At 41.0% G+C, this 27,863-nt stretch overlaps 1 protein-coding gene across 1 annotated transcript in view; it reads right to left on the reverse strand.

Annotated features, from left to right (window-relative positions):
- Nucleotides 1-27,863, reverse strand: part of LOC121871998 (glycine receptor subunit alpha-3-like) — a 184,811-nt gene that overhangs the window by 90,932 nt on the left and 66,016 nt on the right. The window contains exon 5 of the mRNA XM_042374619.1: nt 4,139-4,221. Coding sequence (XP_042230553.1) covers nt 4,139-4,221 — 83 coding nt within the window. The remainder of the gene's footprint in view (nt 1-4,138; nt 4,222-27,863) is intronic.

The following is a 27,863-nucleotide window of genomic DNA, read 5'->3' on the forward strand; positions in this document are numbered from 1 at the left end:
AACATATAACCGAACCCACCCGGGGTAATAACATACTCGATTTAGTTCTGTCAAACAGAGAAAACCTCATTAGTAATGTTGACGTAGGGAACGAACTTGCTTACAACGATCACAAAAAAATAAAATTCCAATTAGAATTAATGGCAGTCTTAAGGAAAATTTCATTAAAGTCCCAGATTTCAGAAGGGCAAACTTTGATAGGTTAAAAAGGCAGCTGAGAGAAAGGGTATCACGGTTTGGGATGGATTACATGACCTCACGTGAGGTAACCTCACACAATGTACCCACAGAGGGCGACCTCACTTTACTTAGAGACCTGATAACGATATCTGAGGTTGATGAGTTCCACAACAATTTAAAGAATGGGTTACTTAATGCACAATGGCAGCACATAACACACAAAAACTCAGATCAGACAACAATGACCATAAATGGATAAATAATTATTTAAATAATATTATTGGACAAAGGAAGGCTATAGGTAGAAGAATAAATAGTGGTGAAGTTTACCTCTGAGATTGTTATATGGTATTGGTCAGTCGGGTTAAAGTCGAGAAAAGAAAAACAAAGAGGAATAATGAACTGAAGGTAGCAAGGGAGGCGAAGTCAAACCCCAAGGGATTCTTTCAAATGTATCAAACTAAAACACGAGAAAAGATTGGACCAATACAGTCAAATACCGGCGAACTAACTGATGACGACGGAGAAATGAGCAATAATCTGAATATATGTTTTTTCAACAGTTTTCATCACCAAAAATTTAAACATGATACCCGAGGCACCGACTATATACAGAGACAGTGAAGAAAATAGATTAAGCTAGATAGTGGTGACTAGTAATGATGTTAGTAAGCAAATAGACAAGTTAAAGCCTAATAAGTCGCCAGGTCCCGATGAGATATTTGCCAGAGTATTCAAGGAATGTAAGGATGAGCTTTCTTTGCCCTTCGCAAATTTGTTTGCTATGAAGACTCACTATGAAAGCAAGCAAAGCAAAATTGTTCAGACAGTCAGAGAGTTCTATGAAAAACATTCCTCAAATGTTCTGATGAAGATGGGGTCCTGAACATAGATATATCGTATCACGGATCTTAGATGAAAACGGGACTTACGTCGAAAGTAGGCATGGGTGTCGTCATAGAAGTATGTACTGGCTTCATCATTGACTATGAATTTATAAGTAAATATTGTTTCATGTGCACCGTCAAGGAAGGACAACTCTAGAAAAAGAAGATTACAGAACCTGACTTTAGAACATGGAAGACAAACCACCAAGGCAAATGCACCAAGAATTACGAAGGCACATCTGCGGGAATGGAAGCAGAAGGGACAAGAAGATTGTTTGGCAGATCACAAGACCTGAAGCTTAGATATGAACATTTTGTAGGAGATGGCGACTCCAGCTCGTACAATTCAGTGTGTGCCTTGAACAATGGCAATGGCCCCTAGCAGGACACACAAGTGAAGAAGCTGGAATGCATCAATCAAGTTAAAGAAAAGATGGGAACAAGATTAGGAAGCTCAGAGATGAAGAGAAGGTAGAGACGACAACGAAGAGTGGGAATATTGTGAAAAGTTTGCTGGGCGGGAAAAACAAGTTGACTGATAAGGCAATTGACGCTCTAACGTCTTATTTTGGCAAAGCAATACGAGATAATATAGGGAAGACATTTCTTGACAAGCACTTGGCGGTCATGAGCACCTTTCACCACCTCTTTAGCACTGACACCCACCCTCGTCAGGGGATTTGTCCTAAGAGACTTGACTCCTGGTGTTTTTTTTTTCAGAAAGCATTAGCTGAGGGTAAAGAGAAAAAAGACGTATAACACAAGAAGGGGTCTCTTGTCATCAGTGTTGATGAATCAGGACAGAAGAAGATCAAAGACGTATACGAGGCACTGTCAACAAGAGAAATCTTGGAGAGATGCATTCGAGGACTGATGCAGAATGCAAATGATAATATTCACTCTAAGATGTGGGCAGGTGCACACAAGCCTAAATTTGCTGGCCTTGCTCGTCTTCAGTTTGTCGTCGAGACCGCCATCTTAGACTACAATTTTGGATATCAACAAGCATCACTCCTGAAATTCTTAAATGTAAAATTATCTACCCTTGATGAATCACTGTTGAAGCAATATATCGATCAACGGAGGCATAGCACACCCAAGACACAGCCTAGAAAAATGAAAACAAAGACTACAAAGAGTTCAGAAAACTATGCACTAGGAGCTTTTTGATCCAGCCTAACAATATAGCAGAGACATCACTATGCACCACTTTTTTTCCTGGCAACAATGAGGAGTGTGGGCAGTGCCCACTGGGCACCTCCCATACCCTCCCAACAGGGATAATTCTGTGCCTCACGCTGAGGCATGGGGTGACCAGGACCCTAATATAATACTGTAATACAATATAATATATAATAAAAATATAACCAAGTTCCGTTGGAAATATAAAAATATGCAAAATAACACGAAATTACATGTCACATAAACTCACATTAGCAAATTACATGACAGTTACCACCAAAAAATACTTTATCAGCCTGTATCTCAAAATTAATTTTCTCACACTCAAAACTGTTATATCTCATATTTCTTGACGGATTTCAGTGAAACAAATACTGATCACAAGATGAATCTTTTCTTAACATCGTAATATGATGCTTTTTTTGTAATTTGAACAGGATTTTTTTCCCGAATATCTTATCTCAATATTTTGAAGAAAATGGCATGTGATTTTCCAAAAAATTGTAGACCTAAGACAAAGCGAAAAATAAACTTATCATCCTATCATACTGAAGGGCACCATGGATTCTCTAAACCCTATAAATTTCAAGGCAGTGAAGCAAATAATAATGAAGGAGAAGCACCTTGAAAATTTAGAAAGGGTGAAAAGGGCCAAAAATGAAGGGGGCAAAGGAGGGAGTTTGGGGGCTAGAATTAACCAACATGTTGTCCGTAATTAGTGACAGGAATATCAAAGCATTTGGCCAATATTTAAGGACCCTTGTATCTCAACCAGACGCTCCCGCCAAGTAAACAATGTGTATGTGCTCGAAACAAGGCTAAAAAACTAATTGGGTTCATACAAAGGAGTGTTAGTTACAAAATTAGAGAGGTCATCCTAAAACTACATCTTCCTCTTGTAAGACCTCACTTGGATTACGCAGTTCAATTCTGGTCACCGTATTACAGAATGGATATAGAATCCCTCTAAGTAATTGAGAGGAGAATGACAAGACTAATCCCGGGCATTAGGAACCTTCAGTACAGAGACAGGTTAAAGCATCTTAATTTGCAACTCCCTCAAGAGACGTAGAGTGAGGGGCGATATGATAGAGGTGTATAAATGGAAGTCAGGGCTAAACAAAGGGGACATTACAAGGTACCCAAACGATCCAACTAGGAGCGAACTCGTAACAATGGTTTTAAATTAGACAAATTTAGAATTAGGCACGAAATAGGCAAACATTGGTTTGGAAATAGAGTAGTGGATAAATGGAATAAGTTACCAAACATCATCATTAACTCGAATACACTGGATAGCTTCAAACATATGTTGGATGGATATATGAGCAATAGGGGTTGGGTGTAAATGGGACTGCCCAGTATGGGCCAATAGGCCCGCTGCAGTTTCTTCCGTTCTTATGTTCTTATATTAAGATTTTATCCAATTTTTTGCACTCGGTAGTTCTATTAGTTCCCATATATATATATATATATATATATGTATATATATATATATATATATATATATATATATATATATATATATATATATATATATATATATATATATATATATATATATATATATATATATATATATATATATATATATATATATAATCAAAACACAATATGCTTGAATGCCCTTCACGCAAATGTGAATTATAAAGTATACGGCCAAACATATTGCCTCACGCGGTTGCAAATAAGTACAGAATTAAACAAAGTATTTATTTGAAATACTCTATACATTCAATACCATAATATCCTGACCCCTTATGAACTCTACTCTGTAATCCTTTTGGATACCGCTCACAAGATGAGTATGGGGTGCACAATAAACTAGCCGCTGTAAGCGGCAAAATTAAAAAATAAAATAACACACACACACACACACAAGTACTCACAGCTGGCAATCTCCATCGTGCAGACTTGAGAGTCGAGTGGGAATTTGGAGAGCTCCATCATGCACGCAAACACCAGCTTCAACCTGAAGAAAAAGAAAAAGGTTTTTACTTTATTTTTTCCTGAAAGTGTGTATGACAATTTCCTATTAATATAGTTTTTTTATGACATAGAAACGCATAATATGGTGGAGTAAGCGTACGATAGATTTATGTAAAAATAACAAGATTTTTCCAAAATATTTTATAACCTAATGTTCTTTTTTGTTTACATATTATCCATTCACGAGGTATGTGTACACACACACACACACACATTACATCCTTGACCACCGAAGGGTCAAGACGTACCTGGCGCTCCTCTGGGAGCAGCCAGGTCAACTGTTATGTTGGCCCATACCAAATCCCTCTCCTGAACCCCTCCTCCCCACCGGAATATCAACAAGTTCTAGTCAGAAGTTAATATTTCATTTAGGAAAGGAATGGAACCGGTGTTGAATAGTGGTAAACAGTGCTTAAGTCAGTGAAAAACAACTCGACAGTAACAGCTGAATTGTACCCAAGCTAATCTTCACACAGTGAGGTCTCAGGTACCCAGTGATAACTGCCCATGAGACTCAACAACACCAGCTATGTCTTAATCCGTCCACGATAGGGGTGCCTGGGACCACACCTCACTCACTTGGTTGAGCGAGGTCCTGTGACACAAGACCAAGTGGTGTTCCCATGATGATACGATTCCACGTAGTAAATGAGTTGCTACAGCATCATGTGCGGTTCATCATAACACCATCTGCGAAGGACTTACTACACCACGTGAGGCCCCTCATAACACCACGTCAGGTCCCTCATAACACCATATGTGAGGGAATTACCACACCACGTGATGCCCTCATAACACCATCTGTGAAGGAATTACTACACCACGTAAGGTCCCTCATAACACCATCTGTGAGGGAATTACAACACCAAGTGATGCCCCTTATAATACCACCTGTGAGGGAATTACTACACCACGTCAAGCCCCTCATAACACCATCTGTAAGGGAATTACTACACCGCGTGATGCCCGTCATAACACCATCTGTGAGAGAATTACTACACCACGTCAAGCCCCTCATAACACCATTTGTGAGGGAATTACTACACCACGTCAGGCCCCTCATAACACCATCTGTGAGGGACTCGCTACACTACGTGTCTGCTGTTCAACACTTCAGCGTACATGATCTACGTGACCTCCACTGTCAACATTAATCTGTATGTTCACTGTATGTTCCTTTACCTTTCTCTAATGAAGGCTTTTGTTAAACCACCAATGTATGTAATAAGTCATTTATGTCCAATGTATATTTTCAGCCTTCGGGCTGCAGAATTTTTTCAATAAACCGTTAATTATTATTATTATTATTATTATTATTATTATTATTATTATTATTACACACGCACACACACACACACTATCGTGCCAATTTGGAACCCCAGATTAGACGACATAATTATGGAGGGTGAGGGAAAGATCATGTCATCTGAGCAGATGATATTAGCCGTAAAAGCTTTTCTTGTGTTACGCACCTTGATAGATTGATACCTATTTATCTCTCAATGTAACAAATTCATCCTTTCTCCTCGTCCGTTGCTCTTCACTGATCATTCTTATTATCTTTTAAATGTATCATTCTTCATATCAAAATAGTTTAGTATAGGTGTGAAAGATTGGTTAATGGGTGAAGCAGAGTAAAGGTGTTGCGAAAGTGGGTGTTGACATGAGCGGCAAGTGTGATAATGGAAGGGTGTTTTTAAGTTTAAGAAGAGCTGTTGGCAGTTAAAGGGTTGAGAGGGGATTTGAAGAGAAGGATGGAGAACAGTTGCTGGAAGAAAGGGAAGAGGAAAAACACTCAAAGGCAGAATACTACAGTGTGTTGACAGGATCAGTAGTAGAGGGGGACGAAGGGTAGGGAGTTTCAATAAAAAGTTAGCAGAGGGTTGACAGAGTCTAGGGAAGGAGGTTGACAATATGGGAGGAAGTGTAGTCAGTCAGGCTAAGTGAACATGATGACTGACAGCAAGAGGTGAAGTGTGTTGTTAGTAGAACTGAGGTAGGAATCTGAGAGGAAGACTGGGGATGGTATTAGGAGGAAACTAGGGAAAGGAGATTGAGAGGAAGACTGTGGAACGTATCGAGAGGAGAGGGAAGAACAGAGAGAGAGAGAAGTTAGTAGAAAGTTTTAACAGAGAGGACCAGGAAGATGGTGCCTGAAGGGGTGAGTGGTAAGTGATGGTGCCACAGAGGATGGGGACACGAGGTGGTGGTGAGGAGAGGATACTGGAGAAAAGGGGAAGAGTTGTCAGAAGTCAGGATTAAGTTGATGTATACAGAAAGAATAACAAGGGTGAGGAATGTGAAATACTGTGATGGAGATAACATGTCGACCAGACCGGCACAATAAGAATACACACACACACACACACACACACACACACAGTTATATAGATAGATAGATTGATAGATATTTCATTGACCACAAAACATGAATACAGAGTTGACACTAAAATTTTACATAAAATGGTCCAAATGCAAATGCTTTAAAACACCAAACATTAATAAAAATTCGCTGATTCAACCAGTAATACAAAAAATAGAGGAAAACCACGAGTAAATAAAGTAAAAAAATAACTATAAGTAAAATAAACTGAAGCATACAAAATAGTTCTGGGTAATGGTATGTCCCTGTGACTTCTAACTATATACATGAATTCGATGAAACTGCACAACAAACAGTTTCCTAATCCGTTCTTTCAGATAGCAAATTTGCAAAAGTTGAAATACTGTACTATATTGATGGCGTATATCTATTGTTCGGGGGCACTCTTCAACAACATGCCATTCAGACTGAATAACACCACATGAACACAATCTCTCTTCAATGGGCAGACGGCCCCTGCCTCGTCTGTTCCAACTCCCCTCCTCTACAGCGAGGGAATAGGCACTCATTCTCATTCGTGTCCACGATACTCGTTCTAGCTCATTCACCTTTATCTTTGTATAATAGATTGCATGAACATCAAAATTTGGATTGATAGTCTTGTATAATTGTACTTTACTTGAGTCTGAGTTTGACATTTTTTGTTTCAGAGAGTTTAAGGCTATTTGAACATCATCAATATCATTAAATAAAAGTTCGCGTACATATCGTGAAGTGGGCGTATTAAAACTTAATACAACATTAGTACTATGGGCAAGTGGATCGTCTATCATTTCACTTCTTCTCGTCCATATCCTCGAGAAAAATTTATACTGCTTAGCTATTATGAGGGCACGTAACGGAGTATAACCATGCATAAATCATTGCTGGTCGTTTTCCTGACACTTAATAACTGTTTAATACAGCACATATAAAGTTTATTCACAGGCGTAATGTCACCATTTAACCATGATTCACAACCATATAACAAGGCGGATATCAATGCTGCATGAAATACCTTTTTCTTGTTCTTGTTTACAAATGCAACAAACTTAAGTGTATGACACATTTTGGCTTGCACATGAACTTTAATTGCTGTTGATATTGACCAGTCAGAAGTAAATGGGCTTCCCAAATACATGTACTGGTCACACGGTTCCACGGTTATACCATCAACAACCAATGCTTGTTTATCAGCCTCACTGCCATTTATAGCGGGAACTTTGTCTTACCTACAGGGTATGTTAATTTTCATACCATGTGAAATACAATATTGGGTAAGTAATTTTATTTTTTTACCATGCCATATCTGGTCGTTGACAGCAGCACAGTGTCATCCATAAGGACAAGAACATGTAACTAGGTGAGGAAGCCGTCTACACCGCAGTTCTGTTTTATCATTCTGATTAGATCGTTAACAAAGATCACAAATAGGAGGCAGGACGTAGGGGACACTTGGAGCACACCTACAGTGGTGGTGACAAATGCAGTGCCAACAATGCAGTTAGTTACCCTGTACATGGCTCTAATAGCAAGTAACATAGGCACGCCACAACCTAACCGTTTTAACGTTAAAAATTATATATTTCTCGGGACCCTATCATACGCCTGCGTAAAATCGACAAATGTGACGATCAATTTAAATGTCTTCCTCCTAGCAAGGCCTGTAAGCAAGAGCAACGTAACAATGTGTTCTCGGCATCCCCTACCTGCCTGACTGCCAGCTAGTTCTCGGTAAGGAGAGAACCACTTACAAAGCCTATCGTACAATATCATGTCATAAAGCTTAGTAATAGAATTAATCACCCTCATGCCGCGATAATTTGTTACTAATGTGCATAAACCTCGTTTAAAAACACACACAAACGCACTATTAAATAACACTACGATTGACAGAAGCCATGCCGCGGGAAACAGCTTGAACACACACACACACACACACACACACGTATGTACTTTTCACTTTTTTCTACGAATCTACTCCCCATAAAAGTGTGCTAGCTAGAACAACCACTTCGTCAAAACAAAAATTACATTGCATGTTTCTCAACATTTGTTAAGACATTTTACAGGAACATTCACATCTTACTGCCACCGCCAACAGTAACATCACGGCACCTCTCTGCTCTTGTATACTTAGTAATCACCCCACAGTCTATCATAAGAACATAAGAACATAAGAATGGAGGAAACTGCAGAGGGCATATTGGCCCACACTGGGCAGTCCGATTTACACCCAACCCCTATTGCTCATATATCCATCCAACCTATGTTTAAAGCTATCCAGCGTATTCGAGTTAATGATGATGTTTGGTAACTTGTTCCATTCATCCACTACTCTATTTCCAAACCAATGTTTACCTAATTCCCGCCTAAATCTGAATTTGTCTTATTTAAAACAATTGTTACGAGTTCGCCCCTGGTTGGATAGTTTGAGTACCTTTGTAATGTCCCCTTTGTTTAGCCCTGACTTCCATTTATACTCCTCTATCATATAGCCCCTCACTCTACGTCTCTCGAGGGAGTGCAAATTAAGATGCTTTAACCTGTCTCTGTACTCAAGTTCCTAATGCCCGGGATTAGTCATGTTATTCTCCTCTGAATTCTTTCTAGGAATTCAATATCCATTCTATAATACAGTGACCAGAATTGAACTGCTTAATCCAAGTTGGGTCTCACAAGCCCAAGATATAGTTTTAGGATGACCTCTCTAGTCTTGTAACTAACAATCCTTTGTATGAACCCAAGTACTTTATTAGCCTCGTTTCGAGCAAATACACATTGTTTAATTGGCGCTTAAGATTCCTTCTTATCATTACTACTAAATCTTTCTTACATTCGGATTTCTCTATAACATCGTTGTTCATCTGATATCTGGTTTCTATGTTTACATCTCCTAGACTAATAACTTTACATTTGTCCACATTGAATTTTATCTGCCAGTTTTCAAACCATTCGATTGTTTTTTTGGGGGCAGGTCTTCCAGTAGTTTTGCAGTCCTCGTTATATTTAATTACACGGCCTATTTTAGTGTCATCAGCAAATTTACTTATGTTGCTATCTTCGCCGATATCTATGCCGTTTATGTATATAATAAATAGTAATGGTCCAAGTACTGACCCTTGGGCTACTCCACTAGTGACGTTACTTCAATGGGATTTAGTGCCGTTAATGCTCACTCGCTGTTTCCTGTCCTGTAATCACGCACTAATCCATTTTAGAATATCTCCTTCAATGCCATGAGCCTCTACTTTTCTTATTAGTCTTTCGTGGGGGATGCTGTCGAAGGCTTTGCTGAAGTCAATATATACCACATCATAGTCGTGCCCTTCGTCCACTGATTCGAAAACAGCTGAAAAGAATGTTAATAGATTAGTTAGACATGAACGCCCGCTTGTGAAGCCATGTTGGGAATCATTGATCAACTTAATAATAATAATTACTATTATTATAAACGGTTTATTAATAGAGTTGCAGCCGGTGGCTGAAAATATACAAACTTATATGTGATTTAGACATAATATTACACGTTCAATAGCGTACATAAATCAGGAGCTATTTATTAGTTTACCAATAGATGGGATGGTGCTATTCTTATATTTATCAGTGAGGACTCTTATGGGCTGAATTTTGTTATAGTGGCGGACTGCATCGTGGCCGGACAGATGGCCGAAGGACATTTGGCCGACGGACTTTTCACCGACGGACACAGGATAAAAAGATAACATCATTGATAAAAATTATGGAATTTTTTTTTTTGCACATTTGTATGGGCTAGGTTAAGTTAGGTTAGGTTAGGTTAGGTTAGGTTCGGCTATTTGTCCATTCGGCCATTTGTCCATTCGGCTAAATGTCCGATCGGCCAAATGTCCGTCGGCTATCTGTCCGGGAGCCGACTGCAAGAGGTAGGCGGGTACTGCAGGTGGTAGAAGGTGGTGATGACTTGGATGGTGCAGTAGTCCACTCCCAAACCTTGCTAGTGCGTGGTGGTGGTCATTGAGGGATGGGATTTCCAGGGTGGAGAGTGTTGTTGTAGCCGAAGTAGTCTGCACCTAGCATGATTCTGCAGGCCCTCCTTTGTACCTTCTCTAGCTGACGTTGTTGGTTAGAGTTGAGAAAAGACGACCTTGCTGGTGATGCATACGTTAATTTTGGGAGTATAAATGCGTTGTAGATAGTCCTCAGCTCTGGTGTGGGTGCCCCAAGTGACCTGAGTCGTCGTAGCATGTAGAGTCGGTACTAGGTGGCCTTGATAGTGTTGTTTACATGGACCTTCCAATCCAGTTTGTGGTCAATATTTACACCCAGGAGTTTGGCAAACGGCACTAACTGGAGAGGATGAAATTATTACTTACAGTAATTTGCCTACTATTGATGTTACTCTGATCCAACGGTAGTTAGAGGATAGTGATCTATATCCCTTCAGGATTTTGGTACGACACCCGTTTTTAGGACATGTTAATCAAATTTGCTAAGGGTATACTAAGCTCTTCCTTACATTCCCCTAATACTCTAGCAAATATCTCATCAGGACCTGGCGATTTATTATTAGACTTTAGCTCGTCTATTTGCTTACTAACATCGTTACTAGTCACTACTATCTCGCTTAATCTATTTCTTCACTACCTCTGTATATAGTCGGTGCCTCGGGTATCATGTTTAAATTTTCGGTGGTGAAAGCTGTTGAAAAAAATCTATTCACATTATGGCTCATTTCTCCATCGTTATCAGTTAGTTCGCCGGTATCTGACTGTATTGGTCCGATCTTTTAACTTGTTTTAGTTTTATACATTTGAAAGAATCCCTTGGAGTTTGAATTCGCCTCCCTTGCTACCTTCAATTCATTATTCCTCTTTGCTTTTCTTATCTCGGTCTTAACCCTACTGGCCAATACCTTACAATAATCTCGGAGATAAACTGTAAGATTCATTCTCCTACCTATAGCCTTCCTTTGTCCAATAATATTCTTCAAATAATTATTTATCCATTTAGGGTCATTGTTGTCTGATCTGACTTTTTGGTATGGTATGTTCTGCCTTTGTGCATCAAGAAACTCATTATTTAAATTGTTGTGGAACTCGTCAACCTCAGATCTCGTGATCAGGTGATCCCCAACCGTCATATTTTAGGACTATATCGTTGTCCGGTCTCCAGGTAAAGTGAGGTCGCCCTCTGCTGATACATTGTCTGAGGTCACCTCACGTGAGGTCATGTAATCCATCCCCAAACGTGATACCCCTTCCGTCAGCTGTCTTTTCAACCTATCAAAGTTTACCCTTCTGAAATCTGGGACTCGCTCGTGTGTTAACTATCCTCGCTATTCTGTTAACTGTCCTCGCCCTTATGTTAACTGCCTTCGCTCGCCTAGTAACTGTCCTCGCTCTTCTGTTTAACGTTCTTGCCCTACTGTTAACTGTCCTTTCTCTTTTGTTAACTATTCTCATCGTCCTTATGCTAGCTACCCTCGCCCGTCTGTTAACTGTCCTCGATCTTCTGATAAATATCCTTGCCGTTCTTTTAACTGTCCTCGCAATTTTGTTAACTGTCCTCTCCCTTACATGAATTGTCCTCGCCCTTCTGTTAATTGTTTTCGACCTTCTGTTAACTTCCTTCGCTCTTCTTTAAATGTACTAGCTTTTCTGTTAAATGTTTTCGCCTTACTGTTAACCTGCTTCGCTCTTCCGTTAACTGTCCTTATCCTTTTGATAACTGTCCTCGTTCTTACATTACTGAAAACTGCTCTCGTCATTCTGTTAACTGCTCTCTTCTGATTGTTATCTCTCATAACCTAACCGAACCTAACCTAACTTTATATTAAACAACCGAACCTATCCTAACGTAACCTTATTAACCACTTCAATAAACACCTTCATATCTTACTGCCAATATCCTCATCACCCATCTTGGACAACACAGTGACATCCATCCAAAGGCTTTTCCCCTACATGTCAACATCCATCTTCTCCCTCCCCCCGATCCCCTCCCCCACCTTTCTCTCTCTCTCTCTCTCTCTCTCTCTCTCTCTCTCTCACACACACACACACCTCTTCTCCCTAATGGTTTTCCACGTCAGTGTGAAGCTACCACACTATAAATAGTTTAATCTACTGTGAAAAAAATTCAAGTGAGAGAGAAAGAGAAAAGGTAAGACAAAGGAAAGGATATGGGGGTGGGGGGTGGGGGGGGCAATGTTTAAGGGCCTCAGAGTCTGAAGGTCCTACAACAACATTTGGTCCATCAATCAATCATGTCAGACGCCAATGAATATACATAAACATTAAAGATTTTCTAATTGCTTCCTACAAGCTGGTGATTTTACTTAAACTATGGATCCTTTAACTTTCTTTAAAAAAATATTCCTGAAAATAACACATACATATATACATACATATATACATAGATACATAGATACATACATACATACATACATACATACATACAAGGATCAAGAGTGGTGGAGACCAACCATAACTAGGATCACGAGGAGGTAGAGACCATCCCTAGGAAGGCTCACGAGGAGGTGGAGACTAAACCTAGGTAAGATCACGATGAGGTGGAGACCAACGTTAGGTAGATTGGGATGAGGTAGACACCAACCCTAGATAGGCAATGATGAGATTTGCTAGACCAACCCTAGGTAAGCCACGATGAAGTGGAGACCAACCATGGGTAGATCACGATGAGGTGAAGACCAAGAGGAGGTGGAGACCAAACGTAGGTTGGTTCACAAAGGGTTGGAGACCAAGCCTAGGTAGGATCACGATGAGGTGGAGCCCAACACTAGGTAGGTTCACGAGAAGGTGGAGACCAGCCCTAGGTAGGATCATGATGAGGTGGGGACCAGTTCTAAGTACGATCAAAAGGAGATGGACACCAGCCCTACATAAGATCACAATGAGGTGGCCAACCGTAGGTAGCATGACGAGGGGTTGGAGACCAACCCTAGGTAGGTTCACAAGGAGGTGGACACCTACACAAGGTATATTCACGAGGAGGTGGGGACTAACCCTAGGAAAGATCACGAGGAGGTTGAAACGGACCCTAGGTAGAATCATGATGATGTGGAGACCAACCCACGGTAGGATCACGCGGAGGTGGTATATTACGAGGATATCACCGATCTTAGGTAGGATCATGATGGGGTGAGGACCAATCCTTGGTATTTCACGATGAGGTTGAGACCAACACCAGGTAGGCCACTATGAGGTGGAGAGCAAAGTTAAGTAGATCACGATGAGGTAGAGACTAACCCTAGGTTGGATCACGAGACAACTGAAACAGATCCTAGGTGGGATCACGATGAAGTGGGTACCAACGCTCTGTTGTATTACGATGAGGTGGGTACCAACGCTCTGTAGTATTAAGATGAGGTGGAGACCAACCCTAGGTATCTCCACGAGGAGGTGGAGGCCAACACTAGGTAGGGTCACTAGGAGGTAGAGGCTAACTCATGGTAAGTTGACTAGAAGACGGAGATTAGCCCAAGGTATGTTCACAAGGAGGTGGAGACCAACCCTAGGTAGGTTCGCAAGGAGGTTCAAACCAACCTTAAGTCGGTTCCCGAGTAGTTGGAGACCAGCCCCAGGTAGGATGACGAAGAGGTGGAGACTAGCCCTAGGTAGATAAAGAACATAAACATTAGAGAATAAGGAATGTGCAATTGGCCGGTTGGCCTGTGCATGGCAGCTCCTGTCGAGAGTTACTGCCACTCTCTGTCGTCCATGAATCTATCTAGCCTCTTTTTAAAACTTTCCAGCGTTCCAGCACACACTACAAAGGGAATGCAAGTTTAGTTCCTTTAATCTATTTTGATATGTAAGGTTTCTAAGTCCCGGAATCATTTTCGTCATTCTTCGCTGCACCGACTCCAGTGAATTGATATTCATTCAATAATAAGGGCACCAGAACTGAACACAATATCCGAGGTGCGGCCTGACTAGCGCAAGATATACTTGAAATATGACCTCCGCAGTCTTATCACTTACACTTCTAGATATAAAACCTTATACTCTTTTTGCCTTATTTCGAACATTAACTCACTGTTTTCTAGGCCGAAGGTCCGGGCTTACAAGTACCCCTAAGTCTCTTTCACAAGTTGACTTCTCTATGTTGATATTGTTAAGCTGTATACATTGACAGTATTTGTTCTTCCAATATTAAGTACGCTGCACGTGCTGTTGTTGAATTTCATTTGCCCCACTTTGTCCTTGACCTTTGTCCTATATACCTGGAAAAATCCCTTTGGATTTGCCTTGGATTCTCTTGCTATGTTGATTTCGTAGTCCCTCTTTGCCTTCCTTACATTTTTCTTAACATTCCTAGATAGTTCATTATACCTATCTCTGAGATGCTCCTCCGCTCCCTTTAACTTCTTATTTGACCTAATTTTTCTGTATGGTATATTTTGATCCTCTGCTTTACATAGTATACTAGTGAATTTAGTATAGTCTTGATCAATTGTTGTGTCGCCGTTGACCTCACCCACTCCTACCAGAGACTGACCTGACCGTTCCCAAGTGACCTCACCTAGGTACCTTCTTAACCCCCCATAAGGCGCCGGTCGAAAGCCTAGGACCAACCCGAGGTATGATCACGATGAGTGGAGAACAACCCTTCGAAGGTTCACGAGGAGGTGGAGACCAGCCCTTGGTAAGATCACACTGAGGTGGAGACCAGCTCTAGGTAGCATCAAGAGGAGGTGGACACCAGCCCTGGGTGGGATTAAGATTAGGTGGCGACCAACCCTAGGTAGCATCAAAAGGAGGTGGAGACCAGCCCTAGGTAGGTTTACGAGATGGACACCAGCCCTAGGTATGATCATGATGAGGTGGAGATCAACCCTAGGCAAGATTACGATGAGGTGAAGCTAAACCCTAGGTTGGTTCACAAGTAGGTGGAGACCAACCCTAGGTAGGATTACGATGAGGTGGAAATTAACCCTCTATAGGTTCACAAGGAGGTGGAGACCAACACTAAGTAGGGTCACGAGAAGGTGGAGACCAACCCTAGGTAGGTTCACAAGGAGGTGGAGACCAACACCTAGATAGGGTCACGAGGAGAAGACCAACCCCATGTAGGATCACGAAGAGGTGGACACCAGCCCTAGGTTGGATCATGATGAGGTTTAGACCACCCCTAGTTAGGATCAATATGAGATGGAGACCAACCTTAGGTATGATCACCGATGAGGTTGAGACCAACCCAAGGTAGGCCACAGTGAGGCGGAGACCAATGTTGGGTAGATCACGATGGGGTGGACACCAACACTTGGAAAGCCACGATGAGGTGTACAAATCAACACTAAGTAGGATCATGATGAGGTGGAGACCAACCCTAGGTAGATCACGATGAGGTGGAGACCAGTTCTAAGTAGGATCAAAAGGACACGGACACCAGCCGTGCGTAAGATCACGAATATGTGGAGACCAACCGTAAGTAGCATCACGAGGGGGTGGAGACCAATCCTAAGTAGGTTCACGAGGAGGTGGAGACCAACCCTAGGTAGGCTGACGAGGAGGTGGAGACCAACTCCAGGTTGGATCTCCATGAGCTGGAGACCAACCCTAGGTAGGTTCACGAGAAGGTGGAGACCAACCCCAGTAGGATCACGAAGATTTGGCGAACAACCCTAGGTAGGCTCACAATGAGGTCGAAACCAACCCTAGGTAAGATTACGATGAGGTGGAGACCAACCCAAAGTAGGATCATGCGGACGTTGAGACCGATCCTAGGTAGGCCACGATGAGTTGTCGATCAACGAAGGGACTTGCTTGGAAATAAAGGTGAAATCGATCAAAATATCGATATTGAGTTTTTTGTCCCACACACAACGTCTATCACCTTAGGTATGCCAGGCGCACGATCAAAGCCCGTGGTGCATAATTTAAATGCCTCTCCTGTGCATTTAAATACCCACGTCTGCAGTGAGGTGCGAAGGAGTGTTTAATTGCATCCGAAAAGAACTAATAACGCAGCAGTACTACATTCACCAGAACGAGGAACCCATCTGAAACAATTCACTTAGTAACATATAAAACACTAAAAAAAATTTTACTTGCACCGATAAAAATCCCTTCAGTGCATCCGACAAAATTATATGGCAATCCCGATTTAGTCATACTACACAAGAACATGGATCACTCATAGCCTGTCTGGAATGACCCACAAAATACTATAATCCTAGCTGTCCTAACTACACAGAACCTGAAGGCTGTAACCACTAACCTGCCAAGTAGCAGGCATTTACAAGAAACCGAGAAAATCACTCATGACCCGTTAGGCAGGCGGGTGCTCTGTTGTTTTTCCATTACTCTTTCTAGGTTCAGGAGTCATCGGTGCATTTCACCACCAACACCCGTAACATGCTTCACACATAAGTTCAGAATGCACCCGTACTTTAAGGCGCTACAATCTTTCACCAATTTTTGAAGAGGAACTCCTACGTCACACATGTGCAATCAACAATGAGGAGCGTTGATCTCACACCTGGACTTAGCTATTCTAATCACATACACCCAATACTGGGGAGATGAATGTCTCTATGGAACCACTAGAACTGCCGATCCTAGCGTGTGACATTTTCATTCACTCAGTCTGCACTTGGCTTACTCCCAGTACTTCATGGACAGGAAGCGGGTGACCGTCAGTCCGCCTACTTAGGCCAGCTCAGAGTACAACCAGGTGAACCCTGCCCAGCTGAGGGAGGGGTTCTACTTTCCCGTTAGTAAGATTTTTCACTGACTGACTGAGTAAATGTGTAGGTGGGTCTTGTGGTGTTGTATGAACCTAGGTGGGGAGATTCGATGAACCAGATCAACCACATCCAAGCTCTGCGGTCAGTCACGGTAGTTTGGTAGGTAGGGATACATGTCTGCTCGCCGGCCGAATGGGTATCCAGCCCGTGAGTGGGGTCTCGTGACCCTGCAAAAGGAGTACTTTGTTAACTTCTGTTAAATTCTTCTTTGCCCTATCTACACACTGCCTGAGATCGAATAAGGACTGACTTGCAACACGGATGAACGCGTGGGAAGGGACGAGGCCATGTGTTTGCTTGCTCACGGAGCGCATATACAGACGTCCGTCTGGGTCAATGACCGTTAACTACCCAGGCCAGGTCAACGCCTGCATTCCTCAGGGCGCCCGCCTGCTCCCCCCCATGACGTCATCTTTCGCGTATAACTAATAGTTTCTTTGGGACACACGTAACATATTTAGAACTGGGAAACTATCCACAATAACTTTAAATATTATAATTGTCCCCTAACTTCGTGACTCGGGTCTCCATTAATTCGATATAGTACATTTAAATTTCTATAGGCCTAGTACAAAATGCTTCAATCTCCTGACTGAGGGCGTTGCTTGGAGACTTTGTTTTAACTCGCCACGAGGCATCAGTGTTTCAGCCTAGCCTACTTTCAGTATATTTCCCTGTTCGGAAGATCGGTCATTTTTGTTCTAACGTCTCTAACTATCACATTAAAATGTCTGAATAGTACACACTTACATATATATATATATATATATATATATATATATATATATATATATATATATATATATATATATATATATATATATATATATATATATATATATATATATATATGCAAGTAAATCACTGTAGGTGCGCGTGATCTAGGTATATGCTGATAACCACAAGGAAAGAAGAAAACACGAAGTTCCCAAGCGCTTTCGTGTAATTCACATCTTCAGGGGTGAGTACAGACTAGAGAGAGTAATACAAATCAAGGTGTATATATACAGAGGAGGGTGAGACCAGGTCCACAATGGTCAGGTATTAGGTAATGACCCTACTAATCTTTAAATAGCACACAACGGTTGGTGGTCAGGTCAGATGGTCAAGTGACCCGGCCTTCTCACCTGATCACAAATCTTCTTAATTACAAAATTGTCCAGCTTGTACATGCCGTTACTCAAATTCATGTTGAATGCTTCGGTATGTTTAATAAGACTAGATTCTATGATGTTCCTACTATCAATTGAATTACATGGTAATATTGAGGAGGCATTATCCCAGTCAATGCAATGCTTGTTATCCCTCAAATGAACAAACAGAGCATTGGATTCCTGGCCTGTCCTAACACTGTATTTGTGTTGTTTAATTCTAGTTGCAAGATCTTTACCTGTCTGGCCTAAGTAAAACATATTACATTCCTTGCAAGGAACTTTATAAATGCAACCAATTGTGTTGTTGGGGGAGTTCTTGATTAACATTTGTTTAACAGTGCATGAGTTTTTAAATGCCACATTGACGTTCCAGGTTTTTAGCTGTGCAGGAATGTGTGAGAAATTTTTGTGAAATGGTAATATTAAGATATTCTTATGGTCATGGGTGGGCTTGGGGTCAGTTCTATAAAAAGTTTTCTTAGTAATGTTTAAGCATTTGTCTATGAAAGATCTAGGGTATTTAAGGTTTGAGCCAATATTATATATATATTTGTATTCCTCATCGATGAATTCCGGACTGCAAATTCTCAAAGCACGTAAAAACATTGTTGAAAATACTGACTGTTTGACTTTATTATGGTGGGCAGAATAATAATGAATGTATGAACACACATTAGTTGGTTTTCTATAAATACTGAACTTAAAAGTGTTACCTATTCTGTGTATCAGACAGTCTAGGAATGGCAATTTACAGTCTTGCTCTAATTCTACAGTGAATTTGATCGAGGGGGCTAAGTTGTTAAGTTGTGGTAGGAAAGCTTTTAGGTCCTCATTACATGGCCAGAGACATAATACATCATCAACATATCTAAACCAGACTGCTGAGGGTGGTAAAATATTACTTAATAGTTTCTTTTCAAAGAATTCCATATATAGGTTGCTTAATACAGGTGAGAGTGGATTACCCATTGCCATACCAAAACGTGGATAAGATAAATCTTGATGAAATCACACGGGGAAAAGGGAAACAACGGAGCACCTTAGCTTTCGTCTTTATTCAAGACATTTTCAGAGGCAACTGGATTCCCAAGTCCTGTCTTCCAAGTAGACTAAGAAATCTGGACAATCAAGCATTCTCTGAGTTGGATAAAGTGTTGCTGGACTCCCTTACCAAGAGTTCAAGTGATAGCGTAAAATTGGCATTTAAGCACAGTACTCAATACCATGAGCCTTAACTTTTCTCAGAAGCCTCTGATGAGGTACTCTGTCAAACGTTTTGATGGATGATGTTATAAGTAATGATGATGCATGTTGGTATATGTAGTGATGATGGATGGTGTTATATGTAGTGCTGGTGGTGATGGTGGTAGTGACAGTGGTAGTGGTGGTGATGGTGATTGCGGCATGTTTGTGGTGATAGTGGTGGTGGTAGAGACTGGGTGATAGTAGTGGTAATGATGGTGGTGGTAATGACGATGGTGGTTGTAGTGGTGGTAGTGATGATGGTGGTAGTAGTGATGGATGTTGTTATATGTAGTGATGATGGATGATGTTATATGTAGTGATGATGGGTGGTGCTATATGTATTGATGATCTATATTTATATAAAACAAAGGTGCCTGTCTGTTTATCTGTGTGTCCGCACGAGAATCTCGGAAACTATTTTACCGATCTCTTTTGATGATGGATGGTGTTATATGTAGTGATGATGGATGTTGTTATGTGTAGTGATGATGGATGGTGTTATATGTAGTGATGATGGATGTTGTTATGTGTAGTGATGATGGGTGGTGTTATATATAGTGATGATGGATGGTGTTATATATAGTGATGATGGATGGTTTTATATGTAGTGATGATGGATGATGTTATATGTAGTGATAACATAAGAACATAAGAAAGTGGGATACTGCAGGAGGCCGACTGGCCCATACAGGGCAGATCCCTTTCACACCCATCCCAGCACTTCCATGTGCCTATCCAACTTCGTCTTGAAGCTCCCTAGCGTCCCCGATCCTACTATAGCACTCGGTAGCCTATTCCACATATCCACAACTCTATTACCAAACCAGTGCTTGCCTATATCCTTTCTGAATCCAATTTATCTAATTTAAAGCCATTTGTTCTAGTTATTTCGTTATTACTGAGCTTCAGAACATCTTCCATTTTACCCTTGTTAATCCCACTTACCCACTTGTACACCTCTATCATATCTCCCCTAACTCTACGCCTCTCCAACAGATATAGCCCTAAGCTTTTCAGTCTTTCTTCATATGGAAGGTTTCTAATATTATGGATCATTTTTGTCATTCTTCTTTGTACTCTCTCCAAAGAATCTATGTCCATTCTATAATAAGGACACCAGAACTGAACCACATAATCCATGTGTGGCCTCACTAATGCTAGGTAAAGTTTCAAGATAACGTCAGCAGTTCTGTTACTCACAGACCTAGATATGGACCCAAGAATCCTGTTTGCCTTGTTGCGAACGCTAATACATTGTTTTCTAGGTTTCAAGTCGTTGCTAACAAATACACCTAGATCTTTTTCACAAACTGAGTTTTCTATTTCCGTGTTACCTAGTTTATACTTAACGTTTGTATTCGTCTTCCTATCTGTAGTACCTTGCATTTATCAGTATTAAAATTCATTTGCCAGTCTACTGACCACTCATGTTAGGTATCTAGATCTCTTTGAAGGTGTTCAAAGTCACTGTCTGAATTTATCACTTCCCCATTTTGGTATTATCTGCAAATTTACTAATCCTACTAGTTATGCCTAAATCAAGATCATTAATGAATATAACAAACAGCAGAGGGCCTAATACAGATCCCTGGGGAACTCCGCTTTTGACCGCACCCCAGTCTGACTTTAATCCATTTATGCTGACTCTTTGTTTCCTACCAGTTAACCATGACCTAATCCATTTTAATACTGATCCACCTATTCCATGTGCTTCTACCTTCCTTATCAATCTCTCATGAGGGACTCTATCGAATGCTTTACTGAAATCTAAATAAATTATATCATATGACTTATCATTATCTACCGCTTCAAATACTTGAGAAAAAGCAAAGCAAATGTGAGACAAGAACGTCCCGGGTGAACCCGTGCTGAGAAGAATGAATTAAGTTGAATGTTTCAAGGTGGCTTCTGATTTTGTAGCAATAATTGACTCTAGCAACTTGCCTATGATTGACGAGACTAATGGGACGGTAATTTGATGTTATATATATATATATATATATATATATATATATATATATATATATATATATATATATATATATATATATATAAATATATATATATATATCTTGATAAAATCACACGGGAAAATGGAAACAACGGAGCACCTTAGCTTTCGTCTTTATTCAAGACATCTTCAGAGGCAACTGGACTACATGGACAGAGAGAGGCTTAAATATACAGGGTGACCTTAAAAACATGAGGTCAGGTCATAATGATGTCATCCACTAATCCCCACACCAACACACACGTAGAGGAGCTTAAGAGAAGGGGGTTGACGTGACTAGTCAGGTCAGGTCAAAAATAAGGGACCCACAAAATAACTATCATACATCTAGATCAAAGGTTTTCAAAGCATTTTTAACCTTGGGCCACTGACAAATAAATTTATGTAACATATTATCAGTTTTGAACTGACCATCACTTAGGTTTATTGATTTTAATTCCTTAATCAAACTAGCTTCAACCAGAAGTCTTTCTGTGACACAAGATGATTTAAATACTTCTAAGCTTTTTTCCCAAGCAATGGGGTGATTATTATTCCTAGCATGAACGAACAAGGCACTGCTTTCAGATTTATTTGTCAGTGGCCCATGGTTAAAATTGCGTTTGAAGAATTGGAGTTAGATGTAGGATAGATTATTTGTGGGTCACATATTTTTTACCTGACTTAACTTGACTAATCACGTCGCCCTTTCTCTTAAGCTCCTTTGCGTGTGTGGTGGTGGTGGTGTGCAGATTAGTGGATGTTATGTTTATGACCTGACCTCATGTTTCGTAAGCCTTTCTCTGTCCATGTAATTCACTTGCCTCTGAAAATTTTTTGAAGAAAGACGAAAGCTAAGCTGCTCCATTGTTTCCCTTTTCCCTGTGTGATTTTATCAACATTTATCTTATCCACATTTTCATTGTGGATCTACATGAAATATGAAACTGATACGTTTCTCCTACGCTGTATCCTTAATCTCTCAACAACATCCTTATCTTCGCCCCATCTACCGTAACTACAAGAAGAGTTTGCTGAAAGCTCATAGTCTGAAAAATAAATTTAATTTTTTGAAAGAATGCAGAGATGATAAAATTGTTCCTAAGTCCTGTCTTCCAAGAAGATTAAGAAATCTGGACAATCAAGCCATCTCTGAGTTGGATAAAGTGCTGCTGGACTCTCTTAACAAGAATTCAAGTGATAGCGTAAAATTGGCATTTAAGCACAGTACTCAATACCATGAGCCTTAACTTTTCTCAGAAGTCTCTAATGCGGTACTCCGTCAAACGTTTTGCTAAAGTCTAAGTAAATAACATCATAATTTTAGTCATTATCTACTACCGCGAAGACTTTCCTACAAAACGTCAACTGATTTGTTAGGCAAGATTTCCCCTTTATAAACCGATGTTGAGAGTCAGTAGATAAATTTGCGTTTCTCTAAATGCGATCGGATGCTATTTGCTATAATTGATTTAAGAAATTTCCACACTACTAAAGTCAGACTAATCAGCCGGTAATCTGATGCTGATGCTCTGTCTCCCTTTTTGAATATGGGTTCTACATTTGCCTGTTTCCACAAGTCTGGCACAACCCCCGTGTCTACTGATTTTGTAAATAAATTTACGAGGGGTTTGCTAATCTGTTCCTTACACTCTTTCAAAACTTGAGGGAAAATTTCATCCAGCCCTGGGGATTTTGTCTTCTTTAATTTATTTATTTTTTTAAAAACATCCTCTTTTCTGATAGTGATATTCTTTAATTTCTCTTCTTCATTTCTCCTAAATATCAGATCCACCTCTGGAATTTCCATGTGAATTTCTTCAGTGAAAGCTGATAAGAAGTAGCTGTTTAATGCTTTGCTTATTTTCTCACTGTCATCTCACTTCCCCTCTCTCTGACTTTAAGGGCCCCACATTTTCCTTGACCTTCGTCTGATATACCGGGAAAAATCCCTTTTGATTTGCCTTGGATTCTCTTGCTATCCTGAGTTCGTAGTCCGTCTTTGCCTTCCTTACATTTTTCTTAACATTCCTAGATAATTCATTATACTTATTTCTGAGCTGCTTCTCCCATCCCTTTAGTTTCTTATAAATTCCTTTCTTTATTCCTATGTCATGTTTAAGTTTTCTGGTCATCCACCTTGGCTCGTTCTTATTTGGCCTAATTTTTCTGTATGGTATATTTTGTTCTTGTGATTTACATAGTATACGAGTGAATATATTATAGTCATGATCAATTGTTGTGTCACCTGTGACCTCACTCTTTCCTACTGAGGACTGACCTGACTGTTCTCAGGCGACCTTACCTAGGTACCTTCTTAACCCTGATAATCCGCCAATCGAAAGTCTGGGAATGTGACCATATTGTCATTGCTTTTCGTTTCCCAATTTAGGGTGAACCTGATTTCTCTGTGATCACTGTTCCCTAGTTCTTCCCCTATTGTGATATCTCTGATAATATTTTCTTTATTTGTTAATACTAGGTCTAATAAACTGTCTCCTCTAGTAGGTTCTGTAATTAGTTGTTTCCAAAAATTGTCCTGTACTTCGCCTAGAAAGTCTTCAGATTCATAGTCACCTACAATGTTGTCCCAGTCTATATTTCTGAAGTTGTAATCCCCCATAATGCACAGGTAGATGTATTTTGCTGCCCTACTCATTTCCTGCCATATTGGTTGAGCTGCTTCTTTCCCAAGACTTGGGGGCCTGTAAATCACTCCCATAATTAGTTTTTCTCTTCCTTCCGCAATTTCAACCCATACAGAATCGGTTCCAATTTCACCCATTATTGAAGTATTAATACAACATTTTAATGTATCCCTTACGATGAGTGCGACCCCTCCCTCCTTCCTACCTTCCCTGTCCTTGTGAAAAAGGTTGTACCCTTTTATGTGGTACTCTGATAAAAAGTTCTTGCTCGCCAGATTCATCCAAGTTTCGGTGATTGCTATGACGTCTAAATTCTCGGTACATACAACCGCCCTCAGCAAGTCTACTGTATTTCTAACGCTCCTACTGTTTGTATAGTATACAGTTAAACCTACTCTTCCCTGGACCTGTTTTACCCCTTGTCCTGAGTAACCAATTTTACTCCTCAGCACCTGCTTGTTTTTTTACTCCTAATTACCCCGACCTCTCTCTACTGACGAAACCCCCCCTTTGGAGTGACAATTTCACTCTCCAGGGAGGCAGACAACGTCTTTACCCCCGTGCGAGACAAATGTACTCCGTCACGACTGTACAGGTAGTCGTTGCCATAGAATGGTTGCCAGTTATCAATGAACGCCCAACCAGTCCGCAATTTATAGCAATTCCACTGGACAGCTATTCACGACCAACTCCTCTTCTAGGCAAGACACCACATACTATCGGGATCCCTCCCCTATCTCTAACCTTCCCCAGCGCCTCCCTATACCTCTTGAAAAGTTCCTCACTCCTAACCTTCCCTATGTTGTTACCTCCCACACTAAGACACACTACTGGATTGGTACCCTCCCCTGACAAAACTCTTTCTATCCTCTCAGCTACATGCCCTATCCCAGCTACAGGAAAACACACCCTAGTCCTATGTTTCGTTTCTCTTGCACAAAATGTCCTATCTAAGAACCTCACCTGGCTGTCCCCAACTACCACGACCTTACCACTGGGTAGGCTTTGAACAACTGCCCTTTTCTCTCCTGTCAAAACATTGTAATTCATTCAAGGAGTTGGCAGAGTTTGCTTTATCAGTTGTCGTCATACCCGCCTCTATTGCTGAAGTAGAAAGGATATTTAGCCAGTGAAATATAGTGAAAAATAAACTTCGAAACAGAATGGGAACAAAAATGGCTAATGCTCTTGCAATACGAGCAGGTTTTAAAAAATGAAAAGTCTTGTTTTGCATATGAAATACCGGCTGATATCTTGAAATTGATTGGAACTAGCAATGCATTCGTCAGTGAACCAATCATGAAATCAACATCAAGAGCAAGTACATCTTGAGAGGAAATAGAGATTCCTCCCTCTTCCTGTTTAAAGGTAGGCTATGCACATCCTTTGATGTTCATTATACATTCATATTACTTTTGTGACATTATGCCCACCGGTGTGTTAATTAGCTATACTTCTACATACCATACTTTCTATATTCATCATTCTATCTATCTATATATATATATGTGATATCCAGAAATTTCAGAGTAATTTCAAATGCCCCGCCATGAGTGATACTGAGCGTTCAAGGTCATCTGAGGGGAGGGAGCGCTGCCTGCTCGTAGCGAGAGACTGCGGAACTAGGCCTATATGATATTAAATGTAATTTACCGAATTAATAATGATGCGATTCATGAAGTTAAGGGACTATTATTGAATTTGAAATTATTATAGATCGTTTAGCAGTCTGAATAATATTACGGGTGTCCCAAGGAGTTATTAGTTAGGCGGTAAATATATCACGTAGACCTAAGGTAACGCCTTGAGGAGACGCGACGCTGGCTAGGCCCAGTCCCGGAGAGCATTCACACAGACAAGACGTTCCGCGCGTCCATCAGAAATAGTCACGTGGCCTAGTCACCTGTGCTGCGCTATTGCAGTATAACAAGTAAGTCTCATTCGATCTCAGACAGGGTTAGATAGGGCAGTGATAAAGTAAACTAGAGCTAACAGTGAGTTCATTTCAGGGTTTCCGTCAGAACCCACTTGATTGGAGTTGACCGGAGTTGATTGGAGTTGACCGGAGTTGATTGGAGTTGACCGGAGTTGACTGCGAGAGATTGACTGCCGTTGATGATTGAGGGTGGCGATTGTCGCCATTGGACCGATCAGTGTAGGCCTGTCACTGTTTAGCGGGGTAGCAAAGGATCTCTTGAGTGAACGAGTGCTCCCGACAACTAAAACGACACGGGACCAGCATCGGCAGTGGGTGATCAGTTCTTACCACTCCGGTGCACAACACCACGTGTCCTCGGTCAGCTAGTGAAACCCTCTTGCTAACGGGAAGCTAAAGTTTCTCTCAACTGCACAAGGTCTGATTGGCTCACTCTCGTCCTGCCCATGGACGCACTGGGAGTACACTGAGGCTATCTGAGTATATTAATGGTCACACACTGAGACCGTGAGTCTAGGACTCTAGGAGATACCTAGAGGAACATTTTATCTTCATTATTACGGGTGTAGTTAACACCACTCCTCAGACTGATATTATCTTGACGTGTGTAGTTAATATTTCTTAAATAATTTTGATAATATTGTTTTGAATGTTTGTGCCATTAAGTGGAACCAGAGTGATACTGTGATTGATTCTTTTAATGCATCTGATTGTTCTTCATAATTCTGATCTCAGGTATAACCTTGTTCCCCAGAGTAGTGGTTAAGTTAGGTTAGGAAGTGTAGCTCTGTTGGGGGATGCACTAGATAGGGTAAAGACACAGTATAAAATACAGCACGATGAGACGATGTGGGAGATGAGGAGACACAATAGTAGAGAGGGAACTAGTCTCGGGGCCGGGTTGACCATGTCCAAGTTCGACGGTAGGCCAGGAATAGAGGTAGGAAAGTGGTTAAGAGAGGTTGACCGAACCCTCAAGCTGCTAGACGGAGACGAAGTCCGTCGAATCCAGTTCGTAATAAGGCATCTTGCGGGGCCTGCGGCAGATCGCGTATACAATGCACGCAGAGACTGGGAAACCGTAGATGAATTAACTTGTTATTTGAAGCAGCAATACGGCGGGCAGACGGCCACGTACGACGCCATTCGGAAGATGATGACGCGGAAACAAGGGAGCAACGAAACGCTTCTTGAATATTGCGATGCTATGCTCGATTTAAACGATGAGTTGAACCACCATGATCATAAATATGATAAGGCCCTGTTGGGAGATGCAATCACTCGGGGGCTCAAGGAGGAACAAAGCCGTATGTGGTTAGTGGATGAGATCAAGAAGTATCCTCACCATAGTCTAGACGAGTGGATCACGGGGCTGAGAGAGGCGGAACAAAAACGAGATGCCGTGAGGGAGGTACCGCTGACTAAAGGAAGAGAGGACGAGCCGCAGACGGGAGGCTCGATTCTCCCGAGGTGCTATGCGTGTGGACAAGAGGGCCACTTCAGTTTCAATTGCCCGAGCAGATCCGGACCAGGAGAG

Source organism: Homarus americanus, unplaced genomic scaffold (genome assembly GCF_018991925.1).
Source record: "Homarus americanus isolate GMGI-L3 unplaced genomic scaffold, GMGI_Hamer_2.0 scaffold51476, whole genome shotgun sequence".
Classification (NCBI taxonomy): Eukaryota; Metazoa; Arthropoda; class Malacostraca; order Decapoda; family Nephropidae; genus Homarus; species Homarus americanus.